Source organism: Ptychodera flava, chromosome 6 (genome assembly GCF_041260155.1).
Source record: "Ptychodera flava strain L36383 chromosome 6, AS_Pfla_20210202, whole genome shotgun sequence".
NCBI lineage: Eukaryota > Metazoa > Hemichordata > Enteropneusta > Ptychoderidae > Ptychodera > Ptychodera flava.
In genome coordinates, this window is record NC_091933.1 from 31,870,293 (window position 1) to 31,896,586 (window position 26,294).

Below are 26,294 nucleotides of genomic sequence, written 5' to 3' on the forward strand. Positions count from 1 at the left end.
AGCCTTGTGCACAACTTGTGGATACGTGTGCTATATAACAGCCTAATATTTCTATTATTAATGTACAAATGCAGGAATGTCCAATGTGCCTTATATTATTTTTGATTTCACTTGATTTTGTTCCGTCACTATGGATCAGTTACTTTATCTGCATGATCACAGACCCCCAACAACACTCGAAAAAAGAGAGGGATGAGTACAAAGACCGATGAGACGATATGTTGACTTCAGCAATTCTGCACGTGACATGTATATCACACTTTATACGTCCTTTAAAAAGTACTGTCAGAATAATCATCAAGAGCACGCGTTTTCTACAAAAAATATACCAGACAAAGAACGAGCGAGAGATGGCTTCACCTGGACACGATTTGCAAAATCTTCCTAACGATTGCATTTGCCAGTGTCAAATGCCCCGGGCGATATATTAGACTAGCGCCGTTGAGTCTGCTCAACATTTGACGTGTCTTCCGATTGCATATAATGAGCTACAACTCTTACATACCTAGACCTGCAAAACTCTTATAGAATGATCATTAAGGCAAAGAAAAAAAAAATGGAACATCTGGAAAGGCTGTGAAATAGCCGCAATTTTGATTCGGATAACAGTGTGTAAACATGTAAGAGATTTGCATGGTGAGGTTTTTTCTTTTTCTTTTTTTCTCCTGGCTTTCTGACTTGGCATATGAGACAATTCGACTGTCAGTTGGCACAATGATTCTTGTCGTGTACTTCAGAGAATCCTATCGAGTAAGTGACAAATATCCGGAAAAGGGAGATTTTGAACGGCAGTACACTCAGGCTTGTTTCCATGGAAATCTATATCGAACATTTCCTTACATGGTTCATGCTTTCTCTGTCTGTTGGAGTTCGTGGTAAATGTCGAGCGAAGGCTTTGAGGCGTTTTATTTCGTAGCCATGGCAACTGAACCGGTATGCCGTCCAACCACAGGATGCAGAAATTTTAAGGCATGGCTTTCCGTAATTCAAGATATTAGACCATCCTGCCAGACAGTGCGAAACGTCCAGGAACTCTTTGTATCTGTCAGGTAAAATTCCGTTCTTTCCGACGGAGGCGCCATCAAAGCGAAAACCGGAGCGGAGAAACGTAAAAATCGAAACCGTAATAAATGATGGTGCCTCGAGCGAACACGTGACGACGGTCAAAATGTCTTTTTCAACACAACGTCGCCCTTTCACGTTTACGTCAGAGTTTACCCCCACTAACTGCATGAATGGCAAAGATTGTATGTCAGATGGAATTTGACCCATACAACGAACGGTGCGAATGATTAACGACTTGAGAGAAATCCTGAGATTTCGGTAAGTTTGCATGAGAATTACATTTTGTATGCTGGTTTGTTCGAAGAACCTAAACTCCTAACCATTAATCATCTGTACGCTTGGTTAGAAAGGCTGGAAACAAAGGAGAATGTATTTAGTTACGATCGCTTGTTATTACGAGCAAAAAGCGTTTTCGAGTTGACAGTACTAGTTGTCGCAGTTACAGATAGAAATTTGAACTTCGTTAGCAGTACAACTTGGTCCTGAACCAATACATAAGGCGATTCGTTAGGGAATAAACTGATAATGGCCAGGTAACTGTGATCAATGTCAAAGACGATTTATTTTAGCATTTGCATTCCTTCAGGAAAAAAAATATTTTAATGTGTGCATGCGTATATTGCCAGTGGTTTAAACAAGTAATTAGCTCCATTTTCTCATATTCGATGATATCATTCGGTTCATATCGTATGTTGCTGGAAATTCTGTCTACCTTCCTAATGCTTGTTAGTTGGAGCGGAACTTTTTGTATGAAACGCAAACTTATATATATATAAACACATTGCAATAATTTTCATAATCTTAACGATTGTACCTTTAATTGTCCCTACTCGAGTGCTTTTCTATTTATAAATTAAAAACAAAAATGTTAAAATGTATAAGTGTGGAAGATGTACATTATAAACTCAAATATCTTATGACCAGACTTGAGCATCCTGTACGTCGTTAAAGAGATTTTAAGCGGGTGAAGTTTAGGAAATGTGCACATTTGATCTATAAAGGCGTTTCGTCAACAGTGATTAATTCGGTTCAGCTTGCTGAACAAAAGAGGCAACTTTTGAGGAAAAGTTTGGATATAAAAATCAACTAAACGGCGTGCCAGATCTTGGTCAATACCATGATATCGATGTTTGTTTGTTTGGGCCTTCACCACCTAAAAGTACGCTGCTAAGAAACGTATGCAGCTTCTTTTATTCTGTAGGATTTGGATCGATGTTATGAACGATAAGCTGCGATAATTTCTGCCGCGACAAAAAATCCGTGTGATAACTCCGACATCGTTGATCAATGCTATCAAGCCAATGCAATAGAGTGTACTTGTGTCTTGAAAGTGCCGTATGTTGCAACCGGTTTTTTTCAGGCGTTCAGTTTATACTGAACAATGCGACAAAAGATGTCGCTAGCCACAGAGTACAATAGCCAGACTGAAAGTACGTGTTATCAGATCGCCGCTATCTGTTCGAGCCTCTTTCCCAGAGTACACATCTCGGAAACGCTGAAAGCCATTCTCTCCCTTTATTCCCGGCGACGATTGTTTGGATATCAGATGCTCCTTGAATAGCAGATGATCCATCCACCCGTATTGGTGGAATGTTATGGCTGGCAAGATCGATTATAGCACTTGTTCAACGGAGGAAATTACCCAACACTGGCTCTCTGTCGCTGCAACAGATCAGTTCGCTCGTGACAGAAATGTGAAACAGTGATATCAGAAAGCAATAAATGCCAAATCTATGAACGGCATCATGTTCTTTGAAGTCATAGATTCACAAATATCCTCGAGCAACAATTAATGCTCCCTGACGCAATACACTTTACGAGTCTCTGTGTCGGATCATAAATGGTCAACAATGAAGATGAAAGTACGGCATGCTTTTTATCGGAGCACTACTGCCAACACATCTCTATAAATTGAGACAGCAACTACAGTATTTGCACTACACTTTTCTCCCTGCGTCCATAGGGCAGCTGTTACAAATGATGATGATGATGATGATGATGATGATGATGATGATGATGATGATGATGATGGTTGTCGTGGTGTTATGGTGGTGTTTGGTCTTCTGTCGACGGCGATGGTGATGACATTAATAGTACGTCTGCATGCGATGAGAATTCTGTGTCAGATTCCCCCATTTGCTGGAATGCATCTATCCATGGAGATGAATAGACGTGCAAATATACATTATGTGTGTGTACTACTACAATATACTAGTATAATATTATATGTTTTTATGAATATATTATATGTGTATGTATGTATGTATGTATGTATGTATGTATGTATGTATGTATGTATGTATGTATGTATGTATGTATGTATGTATGTATGTATGTATGTATGTATGCATGTATGTATGTATGTATGTATGTATGTATGTATGAATAGACACACACACTTTACGTATATTTATACCAAAACTTGCTTGTATACAGATGTCCTCGTGGAAAATTGCAGATTTACATATAAAAAAATATCTAAATTACAAATCAATAATATATGTTGCTTAAGTTTTGAAGGTTTGAAGTGGATGCTTCTTCTTTTGAATCCCGTTTGAAGTCACGCCTCTACTTTTCCGAAATTGTTACGGCTTTGCATCGAGAACAAGAGATTAATGATGAACGTGTCGGTTTCAACGTTCTCAGACTCTATTTGTGATTGATAAATTTATTGATCGAGAAGCCGTCTTGTTCACTTTTCTCTTCCCGAGATGACTGTTATCAAGGAAAGTCTGGTCGTTTGAAGACTCTGAAAATACCCACTTTACCCCATTTTAATTTAAGTGTTATGTTTGTCACGCTTTCAACCTAGTTTGAAACATGCAAATAGCCAAAGAATCATAGAATGTTAACGACCTTTCTGAGTTGTTTCAGCGACCGATTGAAAAGCATGCACGTCATCTTGTCCATGGACACCACAACCACCGATTTACTCCACAGAGAGAGAGAGAGAGAGAGAGAGAGAGAGAGAGAGAGAGAGAGAGAGAGAGAGAGAGAGAGAGAGAGAGGGGGGGGAGGGGACAGGCAGACAGAGACAGAGTGGGTAACAAGCTAGACACGATTAACGTCACTGACATGTTCGAAATAACTGCAAAACGAGTTACCATTGTGAATGTGACAGTTTGGATATGATACGAAAGTTAGAAGATAACATTCATTTCGAAATTAAACAAAATCCCTAAAATTTCAATAAATTAATAAAAATTAAGACGCTTCAGTTTTTTCGCTTTATTGTCATTGAATTTCAGTTTATAGTAACAGTGGTAACATGTGAAAATCTTTGCAAGCACAAGGGGGCTGTTTGTTTGATGAACACATCAGTTCATGAATGTAATTTTTCACCGGCATATTTAGTTTAATGAAACTAGAACTACTGTTTAATGATGTAATGTGTAATTTTGAATGTGTAAATGAATGTCAGTCTGGACTTTTCGCAAACAATCGGTCCAATGCGTGTTTTTTGTTTCGAATTCCAGGGAACGTAACCTCTGGCTATGGATCTTTGATTATATTTCCTGACAGTAGCATAGCAACCGTGATGTACGAGTGGCTTGCAAATCACCATGGCAACTATGCTGGCATTTTCTTCACGTCATCTAAAAGAGGTGAGTAAAGCCTGCTTTCTAAATCTCCCCGAGTCTCCAACATCTCCGCGTTCTCCAGAATTCGGCCCGAGGACATTTGAAGTCGCTATCTTTCATCTCCAGAGTGGGCGGTGATTCATGTTAACTGCCTCGTCTTGACTCTACTCCTGTGTTCATGGTGTCAGATTTTAAATGTCCACCTTAAAACAAATGATGGCAAAGCCCGTGTCGAGGTCCCCTTGAAGAAATGATATCACGCCGCTCATACATACATCTTTGACAGATCGATTACCATACCCCCTTTACCCCTCAGAACGTTTGTTGTGTTTCACGACCGAATCTTCGTCTTCTTAAGGTAGAATGCACTTCGGGGACAGATATTCGGACTCTCAAACTTTTACAATTCTTTTCTGATATACCACTTGTGGGGGTTTATTTTAAAGTTCTTGGTGTAATAAAACTTTTCCCCGGCTTAGTTTTTCGAAATTCGAAAATTTTACTTTTTCTCAATAAAGTTAACACAGGGATGGCGGCCATTTTGAATTTTAAATGTCGGTAAATCTCGGGTTATTTGTGTCTCTAGTACCAAAATTTGGACGGTGACCCCAGATCTTTATTCTTAATTTTGAAAGAGAATGGTTGAAAGATTCCTTAAAGAAAGTTTGAGCAAAACTTTAAGTCTTTTATTTTCGAGGCGTATACTTCCTTAATAACATGACATTTCGCATCTCTCTTTATGAAATGAATCTGATAAAACAAACGCTGATTGTTACTAGAATGGTCAGCATCCCATGCAGGCGAAGCGGATGATACTCAGGAGTCAACTTTGATAAGAAGATCTGTGACCGAATTAGGCACATTGGCGATTCCACATTCTATGATATTGCGTAGGCACCAGCAGCTATGGTCTATGCACACAAGTGACGACTTAGTTCAAACTTTGTAGAGTTTTGATGTGCGTTTGTGTCAGTAGACGCGGCGGCTAATATTTGCGAGACTGATTGCTTTTAAACCTTTTTCCGTACGGCAGCTATAGGGACCACTAGTCGGGCAGGTCTGCGTTCCAAAATTGTTTGGTGCGTATAGACTTTGATCTCTTTCAGTCACAAGTCTAGGATATTAAAAAGCCGCATAATGTAACTGAAAACCCAACAATATCAAAACTAAGATTTAGTATGCAAGCGTAATTTAAAATGAGTACTATGAAAATGGTGATTCAAAAAGAAAATTTCGGGATAAGCCCAAGTATAAATTACGTCACGGGGAGGTTTACGGGTCGGGGCTTCATGGGTACGATGTGCAAATTTGATTTCATAATACCAATGTGTTGCAGGTATCCCTTGATACTATTAACTTTGCCATCTGTTAACTCTTTGACGTGCTAAATTTAGATCTACATACGTTATCATAGGAAGTAAAATAATTAGAATTAATAAGTGAATGTTCTTCAAGAAGAAAAACAAAGTACCGAAAAGGTCGTCTTAAGTAAAAGTTAATGTAATTTATTGTAACAGAATGATAATATCCTGTGACGACATCGTCACTATTATCATTTCTGAGTACCGTACTTTCAAAACGTTCATTATTTACTGGAATTCATCTCTTACTATCATTCACAATGAATGAAACAACAAGATACCTGAGCAAAGTCTAGTCCATTGTTCGCTTGAAAACTCTGCAAAATTAAACACCATTGAATACGATCCAAACAGCAAAATAGTGAAATTAAAATGAAACACTTTGAAAGTCAGTGATTTTACAGTGTACCCTTAGCTTGTCTATCTGTCTGTCTATCTGTCTGTCTGTCTCTCTTCCTGCCTGTCTGTCTTCCTGTCTGCCTGCGTGCCTGTCCGTCCGTTCGTCTGTCTGTCTGTCTGTCTGTCTGTCTGTCTCTCTCTCTCTCTCTCTCTCTCTCTCTCTCTCTCTCTCCTCTCTCTCTCTCTCTCTCTCTCTCTCTCTCTCTCTCTCTCCTCTCTCTCTCTCTCTCTCTCTCTCTCTCTCTCCCCCACGCACACACCTGGATGAAATTAGGTCACGATTATCTGTCATAACCATAGTATTTGACTAAGAAATCGAATTTAAATTAACAACGCGTTATTGGTTTGTGCGTCATAAATCCTGGTAATTACTAAAACCGAAAACTGATTAAACATAGAAAATTTCATTATTATCGCTTTTAAGACCGTGATTTCGCTCTGAATAGGTTAATATGTGCCATCGTGTTGTGTCCATGAAATGAGAAGATCACGCAACATTGTTTTGGCATTTGCTAGGCTTTATGTTCGTGTTCATTTCAACATTTCCGCACGAAGTACATTTGCATTTGTTCATCGTGTGAAACCGTGATATTTTACATGAAAATATTACCAAAATGCCAACTGCCAGATTGCGTTTTACAGGAGGGACGATTTACTTGAAGATAACAGTGATACTTAATTTTTTTATCACAGCCATTAGGTGGGTAAATGACAACAAAGTGTGTCGAACAACGTTACACCTATTTCAAACCAGACATCACAAAGCTCAATTAAAATTACACCGAACCGTCAAAGGAAGCTTAGAGGTTTCATGGCGGCCTACCTTTCGATAGTGCTTTGGCAGTAATCGAAGACGCCATTTTTCAATGTTTTCTTTTATCAAACGCAGAAAGCAGGTCCGACGGTCACCGCTAGTCACGAAAATCCCAAACATTTTATCGTTTTACTATAGCGTACTTCTTATGATCAATACAGTGTCAGTTTTTTCAGAATGCTGTAGTTACAAAAAGTATTTGAGCTGAAATGAATATATGGCCATACTTCAGACCCGATTTGTTAGAAATTGCACTTTTAGTGAAATATTAGTGGTTTTAGAATTGAAACTCGCCACCCAAAACAAATGTGATAATTTTCACAGTGAATCATGTGTTTTGTCCCTCGACCGGCTAATATTGGCTCAAAAGCCATATATATATATATATATATATATATATATATATATATATAATATATATATATATATATATATATATATATATATATATTAATATATATATATATATATGTATATATATATATATATATATATATATTATATATATATATATATATATATAATAAAGAATACATCAAGGTGTCGCAGAACAATTTTTTGTGTAAAGAAGCTCAGAATGTCTGCTATATTGTGTTAACTTTAACGAAAATTAAAAAAAATAAATTTTCGATTTTTACAAAAACTCAACGCCACCGTGAAATTTGAGTTTCTCTGTAAATTTCAAGTACGATCCTAACAAGCTCTACAGAGGAAAAGGTGTTAAGGGACTGGACACAAATTACAAGGGGGGCGGTGTTTTTTGGGGGTGGGTCGCCATTTTTCGCGCAAGCATTTTTGAAGGGTCATAAAATTTCGTGCAAGCCTATGGGGGAGGGTCACCTTTTTTATGCATCAAAGCTGAAATTGCATGTGCACGTATTAAAGAATATGGAATACTGAAAAAAGAAAAAATGCCTCCTGGCACTTTCATTTTCTGTCGTTTCCATTTTCGGCGCGCCCTTCGGGCGCAAGTTTAAGGGTATAATAAACAATGTATTGATGATCCAAGCAGCCACATTGATTTAAGTTGTCATGATTTCTACTTATCCAACTCCTCTATTGTACATATAAACTGTCCCCTATAATGACGCTTTCAATAACAATTTGGGAGATCACTTATTTGTTATCATTCTCCCATTGACAATCAATTGGGTATAGGCCGGTGTCAAATGTTCATGAAGCTGTATGTAAATTTTTCATTTTTTGAGGACATTGACAGAATACAAACTATTCAGAATAGTGCAAAATGTCATCAATAACAACTGGGAGCTTCAGGTCGAACAGCTTTTGAATAACAATTTAGGATCAGATAACCTACGAGTTATTTGTAGTTTCCTCATAGCCTACAAAGTATAGTGAATCAACATTCGGTGAAATTCCAAAATCAAATTTCTTGCACAACCATTGACTTGAAACCACTCTAGTCTAATCATGAACATTAATACTAATAATTAGGTGTACATAAATGCACAGATTTACCTAGTTTTGTATTGGATAAAAAATATTCATAGTTTCATCATAGGCTGCCATGCATAGTGAATGGACATTATCGATGAAATCTAAAAATTACATTTTTTGTACATGCATGCACTTTTTACCTGCCACTTCAAGCAAAGTACATTTACATGAATTATCACACACTTATGATTTGATATTTTTTGGACAAAGCGTTATATCGGCCGCATTTTGCCTTCCTTTTCGGAGGGGACTTCAAAAGTATAGCAAGTCAGAAGGAGGTCTTGAACACATTGCGGGTTTTTTGGGGGGTATTGAGTAACAGGGGAGGGTCACTTATTTTCATGCACGGATAAGGGGGAGGGTCACTAATTTTTGTGCATGAGCTTTTGAAGGGTCACTATTTTTGATGCAGCGGTTTTTCGAAAAACACCGCCCCCCCTGTAATTTATGTCCAGTCCCTAAATGTTCAAAAAAGTCCCTGAGGTGGTAAATGTAAGAACGCTGAAGTTGAATAACTTCACATAGATAGAACATCAGAAATTTGAAGTCTTCTTAAGATCTGATTTCATGTTTGCGTCCATTTGTTAACATAGATGTTTTGCACACGTTGGTATTTCACTGAACTCCATCCCTTTTGACTTTCCAAAGACACTTCAAGCGTTACATTTAACGACACGTTTGCCGCCAAATGAGGTAAACAGATGAGCCGCGGTCTGCATGTACGCACACCGGTCTGCGAAAGCAAAATGTCAAATGTCTAGAGTTCGTGTGAGTAATTCGTGCCCTGCAGGACTTCGAAAGACACACTGTCATTTACCTTACCAATCTTTCTGCGATCCAGAAGACGCTGGTGATAACTCTATAAACCACATTTTATATTGCCGATAACAAACAAAACTTACAGGGGTGTCTCTGTAGGCTTTGAGTTTGTCAACACGCTGAGAGATGTCGATTCTTTATGGTGTCCAATCCATGCCAAAATTACTACTTTGATTTTACAACACAACATGCCATTCCGAATTCTATTTTACAATTCAACATGCTATTTCACAACTCAACATGCTATTTGACAACACATCATGGACTTCCAAATCCTATTTTACAACTCAACATGCTCTTCCCAATTTCATTTGACAACACATCATGGACTTCCAAATCCTATTTTACAACTCAACATGCTCTTCCCAATTTCATTTGAGTAGTAAAGAAAGCGTGGACAACTGGATGAAGTAAGAATTTTTACACCCATTTTATTCATTTATCTACATGAAGCGAAGGAAAAATTAACCATCCATGTAACTAAAGTATAACCCTGACCTATATACGAACTCACGCATGCGCAGCAGTGCATTGTCCTGAACTAAGCGGGGAAATTCCCTGCTGAGCATGTTTATACATGTACGGGAAATTCCGTGTGAGTCATCACCATCAAACTAGCCTATATAAAGGGACTTTTACACCCGTTGTCAGTCCGGCCGGCCGGTCGCGGAGTCTAGCTGATGTTGAACACGAAGTTCCTATCGGTGCGAACTTGTTCACCCGATAGATAAAATTTTAGTAATTCCTCTGAACTTAAAATATGACGAAAGACCATTACTTCAAACAAAATGAGTCGTTTCAGATGAATGGTACTGATATCTAAAGTGTTCACTCTTTTATCTTTACGTACAAATGTAGTTCCTAAGTCGTTCTCTATTCTATTCCCACCAACAAAACATTCAATACTCATTTCCCCTCCCCGATCTTTATCAATACTTATGATAATATCACAAGTTGTTCTGTTATCTGTTTTCATAGCATAATATCCAACCAAATCGTCAAATTCATCTCCAGTAGCTAACTTTACACATCTAATGAGAACTGTACCATGTTGAAGTATTTTCATATTATCAGTCATCTGTTGATTTACTGTCTGTAAAGTGAGAACAGCTGCCTCATCACCGACACTTTTAAGACCCAGTTTCTTTAAAGTTGTGTCCCAAAATAATCTAACTGGAACTCCGCTAGCTGTATACGAGCAATAATTCTCCCCCTCGTTTATCCACTTCTTAGTGTATTATCTGCCTTCATTATTGTATTAAGAGGACTAATTTTAAGATGAATTGGTATACCAAGAAGTGCAATGTATGGATTTGTAGGAGTAAGCCAACTACGAAAATCTAACAATTTATATTTGTTTACATTGCTATCAAAATAAATCACATTCGGAGTTCCTGGTGGTTCAGCAACACCTCCTGCAATTTCACTATCCAATATATCTAAGATGTTACGCGGCACATTATAAGGCATGAATTTCTGACTATCCCCATCCCATGTCAGAGCAAAAGGAGTAGGATCATTCGAAGCCTTTGTGGCGTCAATTACAGTTTCATCAATGTCTTTAAGTTCGGAAAATTCTACAGCATGTTCGTGGGGTGGCGCCGCGGCATTGGCTAAAACGAAATATTTTTCGCGGTCTTTATAACGAAGGACGTAATCCTTATTATGATTAGCAGCCATCTTAGTATTATTGTTCACTTTAACATCACTCAGATCTTCAAGCTCAAGATTTTGCATACGAATTGTACCTAGACCGAAGCCACTTGGATCAGACATACTCCGTAGGGACCTATATACAGTGAAAATTAAAATAATACCTTGTAATATACACAATCATGGCTTCAGCAATAGGAATGACAGTTCTCGGTGCTGTATTAAATGCAACGGCATTCACAGGAGGAAATATTATCGGGCAAAAGCTTTCTGGTAATGGTGAGGCTCTTATTGAAGAAAAGATCCGACATGATAAAGCATTAGAAAAATTTGAACATGATCGCAACGTCTGGTCAGAAAAAAGATTACTACAGCTGACTGGAAAGAGAAAATCAAGCAAAGGATGCGCATGCTGCGGCAGAATTAAGAGATACAGATGCAGAAATCCTGGAAGAAGCAGAAGCGGTGCAAAGCCGTTCCGAAGGGGCAGTTCAATTCTCAGATTATTATCAACCCAGCCCTGAGCAAAAGAAATATGAGATGATCTATATTGCTGGAGGATTAGTCGTGGGATGGTTTATCTTCCGATAGGGTTACACCGGTAGGGGCCCGCTTCGGGACTACTACAGCAATTCAATACAAAAGCTAATTGGCCAGTTATTGAAATCGATCATGTTCCCATCCTGATCTGTTATCCAGATACGCATTGAATTCATGTAATCTCCCCCTTTTCTCAATGGCATAGAAATTGCTCCGTTTTTAAAATCGTAAGTAACCTTTTCACTTATTTCTCTCGTATCCCGGATGGGAAGTATTTGTAAACAGTTCGATACTTTCCCCTGTATGTATCCTCCGGAGGCACCCGAACCAAATGAAACATAATTTCCAGTAACATCGACTACATCTGAATGAACTATATATTTAGTGACTGTTAAGAAATCCACTTTCTTCGGACTAATAGTACTTTTTATAACTGGGTTGTCCTCAGGTTTATCTGAAAAACCAACTACGTTGGCAAAGCTACCTGTGGCATTGAAATACACTTTAACATCTTTAGCCAAAGTTAGAAGAACGTGGTTTGTCGGCAGATGTTTTTCAAAATTAATTTTTTGCTTCAACCCGATTGCTTTGTTTAACGTATCGATATTGTAGTTACCTGTACTGGACGTATTGATTTAGTCTTCTTCGGTTGGTCACCTTCTTGATATTTTATTACATTATTCGTCGATGTTATGTTATGCCATGAATTATATAGTCCACACTCTAGCAGTCTTATCTTCGTAAACTGCGTCGTGTCAATGCAAGGGTAAAATTAACAGTGACTGGTTCACCTGTTTTGCTTTCAATCCAAATGATCATTGTTGTGCGCTGTATATATTACTAAGTATAAATGTTCGATGATAATATTCCGAAGGTGCCCATTACGAAGTATAAGGTTCTGCAGGAATAATATTTTTCTGTTCAAGGAGATCTTTGGTTGCTACCGCGGCAGCAGTCGCACCGCCTAATTTTGCCAAGCGAGTTAAATTTGGTCGACTTGGATCACCCATATCCATCTTCAGAAATTTGCTGGAGATCATTAGATATCCCATCGCAAGTCCTGCGATTACAATACCATCGTACATTGTGTTTACAACTGTTTTAATATCCATGATTGCTGACTAGTATATAAAATAAAAAATAAAAATAAAAAATATGGGGAGTTAATCCATCTCATACAATGTAGAGGAGCTGGGAACACCCCCCTCCCCCTCCCCCTCCCCTCCCGTCGGAACTGTTCTGGATGGAGCTGCTACGTGCTCTGTTTTTTTCGCTTTCTGTGGAGGATCTTTCCGATCTGGACTCGATCGATTAACGGGACAGGGGGTATGTCGAGCACGCCCCCAATATAGTCCTAATGCAGTCAATGAAACTCCCACAATTCCTAAAACAAGATAACATTTATTATACCAGCGTGAGCTATCGCGTGAGCTATCACACTGTTCTTTCATTGTAGGCGGTAGGCTTATACAGTTTGTCGCTACCGCATCAGTCCCCCCCTCCCCCCCTCCCCCCCTCCATTGCTTTTAGTTTCTTCTCCTTGTTTTGCCTGTTCCATTCCGCTAGTCGCTTGCCCGCAGCAACTCTCCCTGGATGCTTCGGCGGTAACGTCACTTTCTCTATGTTGCGCTGTGGCGTAGGGAAGGTCGTCCCTGATGGAGTCGTTTGCGGTGTGGGCTCCGTCGTCGGCGGGCTTCTGACGGAGTCCCTGGCGGAAGCGTTTGCTGAGTCGGCGAAGTTGAATCCATTTATTTCAGGTACTATATTAAACCCAATTTTTTAAAATTTAAATGTTTACCCGTAATTAAACCGGTGGAAATTAGAGCAATCAGGGCCCCCACGTGTACGCTATCCGTCCTGATAATCGTTTTATTTCACTGTTTAGAATAAAATCCTTTTTAAGATCAGTGGCATAGTTATCTCGATCATCGATTGGAACTACCTGACTTATTGCACGGGCTCCTAGATCTATGAAACTTTGAGTGATATTATCACTTATAAGAGAACTGTATTTCGCTTCATAGACTTTAAATGCTTTATTCACCGTTTCATCTCCCCATTTTTCTACGTCAGCAACTGAAATCTCCTTACCAAAAATAACTTACTTTGACCACTTGCGATGACACACAGTATTTTTTCACGTTTCGTCTCTATTATGGATTGAGCGTCCGAAGGTAGTTCCGAAGACCCTTCGGAACGCGTATTTGCCGCTGCCGATGACTTTATTAAATTCTCCATTGTTTGCAATATGTTATCTATTCTTAGTAAAAAATAAAAAATTCGTTTAAACCTGAATCCGAAATAAATATTAACATGGTCTGGAATGTTAGAATGATTCCGACAGGGATTCCGAAGTATGGAAAATTCTCCTCCATTTAAATCTATATGTATATAGAAACACGAATAATGAGTACAGACCTATTCCCAGTTGCTTTTCAATTGAATAAGACGAGCATACCGACAGTACAGCATGCTGATACCCCCCCTTCCAAACCGGACGGGGGAATAAAACCTATTCTCATGGACTTAGAAATATATGTAACGCCGACAGAAAAATTTACTTTTCATCCACGGGATATATTTAAAGATAACGTAATCACTCATCGAACAGCTAAAGAAAGTAATGTCTGGTTGGGCAGTCCAAACATGAAATACTGGGACCAGCAATTAAATTTCGCCGTATGGTGCAGCACTACTGGTTGCGGTATATCATTCGCCCATCTCTTTGATAAGAAATTTCCACCACAAATACGATCATTCTGCCGTTTCCATGTATATTTTACAATACGTCGTATCCTTCACGAAATGGGCGTTGCACTTCCAGACGATACCCCCACCTTCAAAGCGGGCGACAATCCGTACAATCTCGTCAATATGAACTTCTATGTACAGAATTTGGAAATATAAGTCCAACGAAGTCCGACTTTCGATATCGAAAAGGTCAAAATAAAGGTCTTGGTTATGGATATGAATATTACACTAATCGTGGGCCTGTTCGACAGCCAAAAGCGATATACAACGGTCATGACTTTTTCCTCTCCGCCGACGGAGGCGTTTTCTATACACATACCATTTTTGGAAAGAAAAAACATGTACTGTCCGACAAAGACCGACCGCACTACTATTTCTTCCGAAATGATGGATCGGAGGGACAATACAATAGTTTCATCCCTCTGAAGGGAGACTCGGGACTAACAAAGGCCGGTCTAGCTCGCCTCAACGAAAGTCTTGAAGCCTACGTATATTGCATACTTGGCGCACAAGCAAATATTCGTAGTACCATAGTGGGTGATACTGGCAGTGCACAGCAAGTCCGAAAAGAATTCGGTGTTCTCCTCGAAGATGAAATTCGTAATACCGACAAAGTAATCAGTTATCGGCGATATCAAGACACAATAATGAATACTGGTGTCAAACTTGATATGGCAGTCTCACCCAATTTACTTCTCTTACCGTCTGAGATGGTCATTCTTTCGGGCCCGGCGATCTCAGGTTATAATAATGAATTGCAATACGCAACAGAATCTATGGTGTTCGGGGTGAATGGTGATATAAACACGGAAGTTCGAGAAAGTGCTGTACACGAGATGGAGGGGTGGGATGATCCTGTGAAGTGGCAGGACGAGCCCGGAGTGTCACCACCACCTCACAATGACACGACTCGGTCCCCGAAGGCCCTTCGGAACGCTTCGGAACGGGCAGCAGCAGTGACCGGCGCAGACCCTATTCATGAATATGGTAAAATTGGTTTGTTATCTTTAGCAATATTCATTACATTAATGTACAGTATATAGATCCGATGTATGCAACTGTACCATTCACATGATTGTAACTGGACCGACAAATTCTGGCAAAACGGAATATGTAATGGATCTCCTCACCGGTCCGTACCTAGGAAAATTTGAATATATAGTTTTCATTTGTCCGACATTCATAAACAATAAAACGTATAATAAAAGATTCATTTTCACCGATGACAACGTGTTTGTATTTCCGTCGGACTCGATGCTGTAGATGATACACTAGCCTTCGTGCATAAAGAATGGGCTGGCACGAACACTTTAATAATCCTCGACGACTGCGCCGCGTCCAAAGATATGAAGAAGCGCAGTGACGTTTTAGTCAAACTTGGTTTCAGCGCAAGACACGACGGACTATCTGTCTGGGTTCTGACTCAGCAATATACTAGTATTAGTAAACCATTTAGGGAAAACATACAGATGTTAGTACTTTTTACACACCGAGCAAGACAGACAACAAAACTATTATTAAAGAATATGGAATGGAGGTGTCAGAACGGGAGGCCACGGACCTGGTCAGACAATTGAAAAGTAGGCCATTCAGTAAACTAGTATTTCGTTTACGGAATCCGTACGACATAAAATTTTTCGTATAATATAGCAATTATGGAAGCTGAAGCCGAAGGTTCTACCGAAGGTACTCTTAGAGAATTATATTACAACCCGAAAACTGGTTTTGGAGGTGTACAAAAATTATATGACGCAGCACGGGCCAGCGGACTAAAAGTTACTAAGAAAGAGGTGCAGGAGTGGTTAAAAACTCAGCTAACTTATAATCTACATAAACCGGTACCTCATACTCGTGGTGCGTTCCGAAGGGGCCGGCGCGTTTTCGTAACATCGGTGGACGAGTTTTGGCAGGCTGACCTCGTGGAATTCCCTCCCCCGTTCGCAAAAGAGAATCGTAACATTCGATACATGCTAACAGTAATCGATGTGCTCAGTAAATACGCATGGGCCAGGCCGATACAGTCAAAAACAGCTGATGATACGTTACAGGCGCTACAAGACGTGATTAAGAAATCTGGGAGAAGGCCCGACAAACTTCAGACAGATGAGGGACGGGAATTTACGAACCGAAAAATGCAGGGGTGGCTCCAGGAGGCGGGAATTCACTGGTTTCACACCTACAGTGACAAAAAAGCTAGTGTTGTTGAACGTTTTAATCGGACTCTTAAGACGATGATGTGGAAATACTTTACATATAAACAGACACGTTCCTGGCTCCCCATTCTACCACAACTTCTCGAGAATTACAACAACACCGTTCACGGAAGTATCAAAATGAAACCCAGGGACGTAACAGAGGAGAACGATTGGCAGGCATTTTATACACTATTCGGTCCTGAGTTGGCAGCCGGGGGAGTTGACCCTGAATTCAAGCCGGGAGAAACGGTCCGAATTACAAAATACAAGACCACTTTTAAGAAAGGATATTTACCAAATTGGACAGAGGAGATTTTCGTAGTTTCAAAAGTGGTGTACGCAGCTGGCTTGGAACGCCACCAGTTTACAAAATAAAAGATCTGAATGGAGAGGAAATACTCGGCACTTTCTATTCTGATGAACTTCAGAGCGCCCTTCGGAACGGCGCACGAGCTGTACAGAGTAGAACGAATTTGAAGACGAAAAAAATTAGAGGAAAGAAATATTATCTGATAAAATGGCGCGGTTATCCAGAAAGTTTCAATAGTTGGGAGCCAGAGGAAAATGTTATTAGAACTTCGTAAGTATTCGTAAGTTCCTGTGCTGGTTCTTGTCAAGTACTAACGTAAGTACTAACGTAAGTATTTACGAAAGTTATTCAGTAAGTACCATGGAAAAAGTCTTAATTTCTTGAAAGCTGAAAGTGACAGCTTACCATTATTCTTCCAACCACCTGGCCAAGTATTTATCATGTACTGTCGTAAGTAATGTTCACTTATTGCATCTTTTTCGGCAGTATGTGGATGAGGTGGTACCTCAGTTCCTGAACATATTAAGTTTGCAAGATCTTCAAAGCGACTTCTCATGTTGCCACGGTCCGTTCTTTCCAATCCTCCTTGTTCAGCTTTATCGATAAGTTCTGGCTGAAGTATAATGTACACAACTGACATGAACCATAGACAGTAACTCCAAAGTCCACCCTTTTCATCATATCAAGTGCTCGTAAGTCAAACGGAGCATTATAAGCACACACTGTTTCACAAGCATTAAGAAGTTTGTGTAGGTTCTTGAGTGAGACTCGAGGTTGTTCTAGTTGTTCTTGACCAGGTGGAAAGTACGCTTTTTCAAGTTCCTCCTCCTCGAAACCGTCTATTAAAAATCCCTGGCTGCCGCTATCGCGTGAGCTGCCCCATGCAATTCCAAAGTCAAAAGCTTGTGGAAAATCTACTGGTCCGACTGTCTCTGTATCAATCGTTGGATTAAGTATATTCTTGAGAACTTCAGGCGTAAGGGGCTGACTAATTACCAAACATGGAAGCCTGTAGTCGTGGCAAATTTCTAAGAAAGTCTGTTTGAACTTGTTGTGAATCTCTTCTAGTTCTTTTAAGGCGGTTATTTCGTACGACCTGGCTCGAGTCAACACATTCCGCCTGCAATAATCCCAAGGCATATCTTTGAATATGATAATGAAACTATGCAAATGGTCAAATGCTCTAGAAACAATCTTTTTTTCTTCCCACTCCGTGGAAACGCCCCGGATTCTAGAAAAAGTTAGATGTTGAATTATGGAAGGTCACAAATAATGTAGCGTTCCGAAGGAGACCTCCTCCCAGCCTGACATTGTAAACTAAGAGTATGTTCTATAAACTGATTCTGAAAATCAGCAATCGAAACGGGGGTGACACGCCCATTATAAAAGTCAGCAATGTTGCTGGAAAAACTAGTGTCAAATTCTGGTACGTGATACACCTCCGGTCCCTCCGCCAAATTTATTGCATCGTAACTCTTACCACTTCCAGTTGGTCCATTTATGAATATGTATGACATTTTAGGATACTATATCATAGAAATTTTTTTAAAATTTTTTTTATTAAGATATATACGATAAGACAATGACAATCCTTTCTATTTCAGATGCAATAAAAATACTTGAAACCGGAGAAAACATCAAAATTGATGATGGAGGCAAATTAGTATTTGGTGAATATGTAGATCCTATTATATATGTAGACAGTGAGCTAGAAGTGGTTTTCAATATCGGACCTAAGTACGGTTCAAAAGATCCAGCTACATGTGATGAAATGTGTGTCCGTTGGCAACAAAGTCTTCAAAAGTTTACCGATCTGATAGTATTCCGTACCTTAGGGGAAAGTTTCGATGCAAACACTGCTAAAAGTTATGCTGCAAGCCTGGCCGCTCACTCCAAGAATACTACTGGATTTTACAATCCATCTAAAGTGTATCAGAAGCGAGGGAGCGAGGCACAGGCAGTGGCGTATTTTAAATTTCGGTTTAAAAGAGGGGAGGGAAAATCACGATTTCGCTACATGTATTGATATGGTTCAAGAAATTGACTGTGCTTTTAAAGCAGTGAGCCCATTGCCAGTCCGAGAAAATCCTGCTATTGTACCTCGTAATATCCGGAAAGGTAGTAAGATAGAATTCTTAGCATTTAAACCGCGCTTAAGTAAGCGTGCTCTTTCTTTCACTGTTGAGAGATTAATATTTTGTGCTGCGCCTAATAAACCAGAAATTCAAGATGTGGAAGAACTAGTCGACTTAGAAAGATTAGGTGAGATATATAAACAAATAAATGCTGACAAAAATATTATAGTGGATTTTGATGACCTATCATAGAATAATTATTTTTCATTTTAAAAATTTTAGGATAGTATATATCATAAAGATTATTATGTCCCGTCGATTACATACAGCATTCAAGGGAGCAGTTTTACAAAAAAATTTCCTGAAGTCAAGCGAGTCAAGGATATCGGGGAGCTGGTGGATATTGAAGGTATGGTCAAAGGGCAAAGGGGCGGAACGAAAGATGTACTCTGTTTATACCGAAATGGAAGTCAAATTATCGGATCCGAAAACTGGTAATACACAATCGCGTTCATTGTATGTTAAATTAAATGATACATACACAAAAGATGTAAGAGGATCGGGATTGGATGTGGGGCAACAATTAATAGATCGCTACGATCGTATGCTTGATACAATTGAAAATGTTGAGGGTTCTGGTCTCGTTCTCGAGGAGATACTTAATTTTGAAGTAATTCTAGTAGAAGTTTTACTCGGGGCTGGCGCAGTCCAACTTCCCAGATGGTTAAAAAATAAGCATTGTGTGAGCGATCTGGTGCTACTTCGGGCAGCGAGAACTGTTTTCAATACGCCATCGTAGCAAGTTTAAAGTTGGCCGACCCCGAGTTTCGTGAAAAGAAATGTGGTCAGGTAAGGAGAAAATGGAATACGTACGCTCCATTTATGGCTGACTACTGTTGGGAAGGTATTCCCACGCCCACGCCCGCCGATCTGACTGTATTCAGGCGCTTCGAGCAGCAAAATCCAGGCATCAAACTTCAAGTATTTCAGATCTACGAAAATGATCCCGCTCCGTCCGAATAAATGTGTATATAGTAGCTCCTGCGGAGCCCCTGACGGAACGGAAGGCGGAGCCCATTCCGAAGTGAAGCCGATAGGAATCAAATAGCAAATATCTTACTGATAGTTGGCGAAGACGGCGGCCGTTCTCACTTCGTACCAATTACTGCGGAAAATCGCCTTCGTAATTCTCGTACTAATCGAAAGAATGAGCGCAGACGGAAGTGTATTTGTACGGTTTGTAAAAGAGGTTTTAAGTCAACAGAAGAATTAGAAAAACATCAGGTATACTGTGGAACAGACACTGCCCAGCCAGATTTTCCTAAGGAAGTGTGTCAATTTGAAGGACATCGGAAGAAGGTTCCTTCTCCCTACGTCGTCTATGCAGATACTGAGGCAATTATTGAGAAGGGGACCGGCCGACACATTCCAATTTGTCTTTCGTATGTTATGGTGGAACGGGGGTGGGGAGGATCGCGGACCCCTTCGGAACGAGGCCCGGGCCGACCCACTGTTATGGTAAAAGAACATTCACAGGTCTCTCCTGTGTTACAGACTTTCTAAAGGATATGAAAGAACGGGCCGAGTATTATTCGAAATCGTATTATTGGAAAATAATACCGATGAGGGATCCTTCTAATTACCGGCGCGACGGATGTGATCCAGTCTGTATTGCATGTGGAGAGCCGGCAGGATACCGAGTAGTGAAGGAGGAGGCGACCTTCTATTGCGAAGGATGCCGGCCGTCGAGAACCATTCCTATCTACTTTCACAACCTCAAGGGATACGATGGTTCTTTTATTTTGAAAGAATTACATGAAATCGACGCCGGAGGGGACCAGAGCCAAAATCATAGCTAAGACGAGCAATGGAGGAATTATGGGTCTCTCGAAAACATTTATTTTTCACGCCTCAATTGTTGTTGCCGGAGGGAAGAGGGAGATAAAGAAACGTTTCTTTTCTATAAAGTTTATGGACAGTGCTCAGCTGATGATGGGGTCATTGGCGAAGTTGGCAAAAACTGTGCCGGACCACGGATGGACGGCAGTACCACTTACGTACCCGGACATTCAAAGGGCGAAAGGTTCTTCCCCTACGAATATTTAGACTCGGTTGACAGACTGGGAGAGAACCAGCTCCCGGAGAGGGGGAATTTTATAGCGAATTGACGGAAGAGGGGATTTCGGAGTCTGATTACGAACATGCATTAAGAGTATGGGACGAAGTTGGATGTAAGACGATTCGTGATTATATGGAATTCTATTGTGAGACGGATGTTCTCCTTCTTGCTAATATATTCGAAAATTTCCGTGACACATGTTTAGAAGCGTACAAGTTAGATCCAGCCCACTATATGTCAGCGCCCGGCTTGACATGGGATGCTATGTTACTTTACACGGGTAATAAATTTGGGCTCATTCAAGATGCTGAGCAGATGACTTTCGTACAACGGGGAATTCGAGGCGGCATCAGCCAGTGTAATATTCATTATTTACAGACAAATCATCCGGCTTACGCTGGCCCCGCCGGCGGAATACTTACGTTAGTTACGATCCAGAGAAGCCGGTGACCGAAATAAAATATCTCGATGCAAACAATCTCTACGGCTGGGCAATGAGTCAGGCAATGCCTACGGGCGGACTTCATTGGATGACGATGGAAGAGTGGGAGGAATGGGGCGGAGCCGGCGGAGCGTGGGGACCTGGTTCCACCTTTCCACCAAGTTTTCTAGAAGTAGACTTAGAATACCCAGCCGAATTACATGAAGAACACAGCGATTTGCCATTAGCACCGCATCACTATGAATTTCCGAGGCAGGGCGGTCGACTGATTACAAGTGTGATGGATAGAGAGTCCTATGTCTTACACTACAAGTTGCTGGAATTCTATCTTCGGATGGGAATGAGATTGAAAAAGATTTATCGGGTGCTTGCTTTCGATGAAGCTCCATGTCTCGCGAAATATATTGACTTTAACACTAAAATGAGGCAAAGGGGAGGACAGATTTCGAAAAGAATTTCTATAAGCTGATGAATAATGCAATGTTCGGTAAGACAATAGAAGATGTTCGAAAGTACAGAGACTTTAAATTTGTTTCGGACTGGAACGGCACGGATAGTGGACGTAAAAAGATTCAGAAGTATAATCCAAAGATGAAACATATAACTTTCATAACTTCCGAAGAGGATGGCGATTCCTGCGACAGTGCCCTACTGGAACTGAAAACGGATGAGCATAGATATGTAAACCAGTTTTCATCGGCGCCGCAGTACTGGAACTTTCTAAGCTGCTTATGTATGAGACGCATTACAATTACTTTCGGGTCAAGTTCCCTGGAATACGATTAGCCTACATGGATACTGACAGTTTTGTTTACAGTGTACCAATACCCTCCCCGGACCCGGACGGCTCACGCGTCAGCACTTTCAATGATATAGTTCGGGAAGATGTGGAAAAGAATGGTGAGAAGTCTATATATGATACTAGTGGGATGAGTGGACCCAACTTCCGAAGATAATAAAAAGTGATAGGTAAATTTAAAGATGAGTTGAATGGTGAACCTATTCTTGATTTTGTTGGCATACGCTCGAAAGTGTATGCTTTTCGAACTCCAACTTCCGAGACGAAAAAAAATAAAGGGATTAAAGATGTTTGTGTTAGAAAACATTTAAACTTTGAAGATTATAAGATCTATTTGAAACTGGGAAGAAGCCGGAGCCGGCACAGTTTTGTACAGTTTGTACGGAAAAAGGCTGGAGAAATCCGTAGTGAAAAGCGTAGTAAAATCATGATGGCGCCAAATGATATCAAACGTGTGCAGCTATACAATCCAGACACGGGCGAATGGCTGGCAGAAACATGGCCGATAGGACGACGACGGGTCATGGTTAAATTGTAAAGACTTTAATCTACTATTTTCAATAGAGACCAGGGCATCACTGATAACATAAATGTGAGCAAATATATTGACATCGTGAGCGTCATCGCCAACCTTAATTGAGGTGTCTTTCTTCAGAATTTCAAGTTGAATTCCGTCCTTTGTGTTCATTACTTTTAAACCATTTCCATGAAACTCAATATCTTTAAAGCTACGCAGATCGATAAACAGACAAAATTTATTCTTCAAATAATCGACCTCATCTATGTCAATTTCACACCAATCTTTATCTTCAGCAAAATACCGTCGTACCTCTCGCCAAAATTGTCTTGGTATCATCTTCTGAGCGTACACTTTATTTGCAATGCCTTCGATTGATACAGACACAGATTCAATGGAGGGGTTAAAGAAAAGTTCACTGTTCAGTTCTGCATGATACTGATTTTTAGTGAAGAGTATTGCGATACCTCTAATGCTACGTCGTGGTACATTTATATTTTCATTGATAACCGTGTCCGATTCTTTGAATGGGATTGTTCTAAAATAATGTATATGCTCGTAAAGGTAACTTTTTCCACCGTTGTAATAACCAGCAGTTGACCTCGCGAGATCGAGGTCAGAAATTGTCTCGTATTCCATTTGAATGTTTTTTAATTTATAATTGGCTGTAAAAATATTATTATAAGCGATAAGTAATTGTAAGATGGGTGCAAACGTAATTTCCCATTCAATATGACTCCCTAACGCTGTATGGATATGCAACTCCATGGCCTGTTATGAGGGGGTGAGTGAGACGAATAGCATATTTTGTTTTATATGTGTCGAAAAGTAACTTATCGCCCACGACGGTGGCATCTGCATCGGTCGAACCGCTTCTTAATTTTCTTAGATTTTCGTTCTGAATTCCGTACAGTGTCATGTTCGATCTCTCCTTTTTATGTTTGAAGAGATCGCGATAACATTCAATAAGGTTATATTTATTCAAATCGAAAAGTGTCTGACCCTCAAATGTGAGTTTCATACGCTCCACCAAATTTTTTGCAACATTTTGTACTACTCGGTTATTTCATCTCCCATTACTTCGAGATCAAAAACCAGGTCGAAAGTATCTGGAACTAGGAGTACTCCGCTTTCTAACTTCGGACATCGTATGATAAGTGTCTGGCCTGGATCTGCCTCACTTGGATTATGAGCAATCACGTGATGAGTTCTTTCTGACTTTGTTCCATTCGGTATTCGGTTGGTGAAAGTCGGTGATAATGTTCTATCGTACCCCATTTTCGTGTAATGTATATAGTAGAAGAAAAAAAGAAAATAAATCACATCTTAAGTTTCACTTCGTGTATATAATAACTTAGAAGAAAAAATCACATCTTTACATAAATATTTCCGTCTGCCTGAAAGATAAATCGATTGCCTGTGTCGCGAATCAATCGAAGAACCCAATATTCTTGGAGATGATGAGCCTCTTGGTCATCCTCAGTATCCTGGAATACAGCTATGAATTCTAGTCGCTTAAAGAAGTTAGTCTTTTGACATTCCTTCACGAAAGCTAATATGTTATGATACAGATTATCATCTTTGAGTCGGACACCTGGATTTGCTCGAAGGATATGTCGATTTCACGTCGAAGTTTGCACCATTCCAATTCGACAGAGAAACCAAACAGGTCTTTATTTTTAGAAAGAAACTTTGCAATATTCTTTTCACCAAACATGTTGATGCCATATTAATACATAATTTTATTTATAATGACTAATGTTAAACCAGTTAAAAATATCCATAGCTGTTCTCCGACAAATCCGACAACCGATCCTGCTGTTTTTAATAGAAAACTGACAAGGGAGCCGATTAGACCGGGTATTGCAGCAGCACTTTTTGTGGCCAAGGTTTTTAACCATTCGCCAAATTGCTTTACAATTTCTTTCGCTTTTGTATATACTTTGGGCGGACCTGAACCAGACCCGCCAGTTCTCTGCTCCTCCTCCCCCTGCCCCCCCTGCTCCCCCTCCTCCTTTAGTCACAGCCAGGGCAATTGTTGATATTGTCATTCCAAGGGCAGTCAGTATTGCAGCAATTGTAATACCATTTCGTTTAAATAACTCTGTCAACTTCAGCCTGAGTGATAATTCTGGATCGGAAATTACATCACGAAGAGACCTAGTCGTAGCCAGACTTTCACGTGCCTCACTGATCTTACCATGTTCGTATTCAATTCGATTGTCACTTTAGCTTCTCTTGTTATGAGTTCAGCTAGTAGTTTCTTGGCTTTTTCTTTTCCTGGGTGCTCGTTTCAGGATCCTCTAACTGTTTTTCAGCTTCTCTTTTCTCTAGCCTTATTTTAACTTTTTCGTTGTTAAGCTCGCCAAGATGCATATTCGCAATCCTTAATTCATCATTAATAGCTCTATATTCTGGGTTTAGATTGTTCCATTGTTCGATTTTATTTTCAAAAGCTTGTATTTTATCTGCTTACCAGAAGCATCTTGTCGTAAAATGTCAGTTCATCTTTGTATACACCCATGTCTTCTGGCGTCATCTTCTCAACCGGTATTTTATCGGTTATCACATCTTCAGAATGCAATGTACGACTCACATTTTCGGGCTCTGCGCTAGAGTGATATTCGACTCCACTCCAATTGTATACTTTATTTACGAATTCAGAACCTCCTGCCTTCTTTTTTAATGTGGATTTCTCTAAAAATCTACTTCCTTTATCTGTTGTAACTCTGATTTTTTATAATACAGATCACCACCTTTAATCTCAGCATTTAAAATCAATTCGGTTCGTGCATCCGGATTAGTAATCCTATATTTGTTTAAGAGTACTTCAGCCATATTTTCTGTAATTTTTCTTCTCTGTTTAATTAAAATATCCACCTGTGGGCTATCCACTGAAGGATCTGGTTTTGCAAAAGTATCATCGGTAAAAGATGTTTCAGCAGCAGTAACATCGTCATCATTCAAATTTGCATCATCGAAATCCTGGAGTGGTATATCTTCTCCTCCTTCTGCATATTGTCTTTCTATATTACTACAATTATTTTTTATCATCCCTTACATATACAGTAAAAATGCACATCTCAGTTGTTGAAAGCGTTGAACAATTGGCTGATACATAGAAAGAACAAGTGCTGCATATCGACGAAGTTATAAATTAATGGGTCGAATTGATACGGCTCTCAATATTACTAAGGGAATTCTTGTAAGCTCTGCTGTCATAGCAGCAATTCCAACAGTTCCGGTACTGTTAGCCTTAACTCCTATACCTGGCGTCGTTATTGATGTGATACAAGGAAAAACGGGAGTATCAAAAAGAAGAGAGAAGTATAAACATTATTATGTGCAATATAAGCAGCTGCTTACACAAATACAAGAAAAAGGTGCAACCCTTCG

At 39.8% G+C, this 26,294-nt stretch overlaps 1 protein-coding gene across 1 annotated transcript in view; it reads left to right on the forward strand.

Moving 5' to 3' along the window:
* Window positions 1-26,294, forward strand: part of LOC139135500 (uncharacterized) — a 53,500-nt gene that overhangs the window by 8,066 nt on the left and 19,140 nt on the right. Inside the window, exon 2 of the mRNA XM_070702904.1 lies at window positions 4,542-4,670. Coding sequence (XP_070559005.1) covers window positions 4,542-4,670 — 129 coding nt within the window. The remainder of the gene's footprint in view (window positions 1-4,541; window positions 4,671-26,294) is intronic.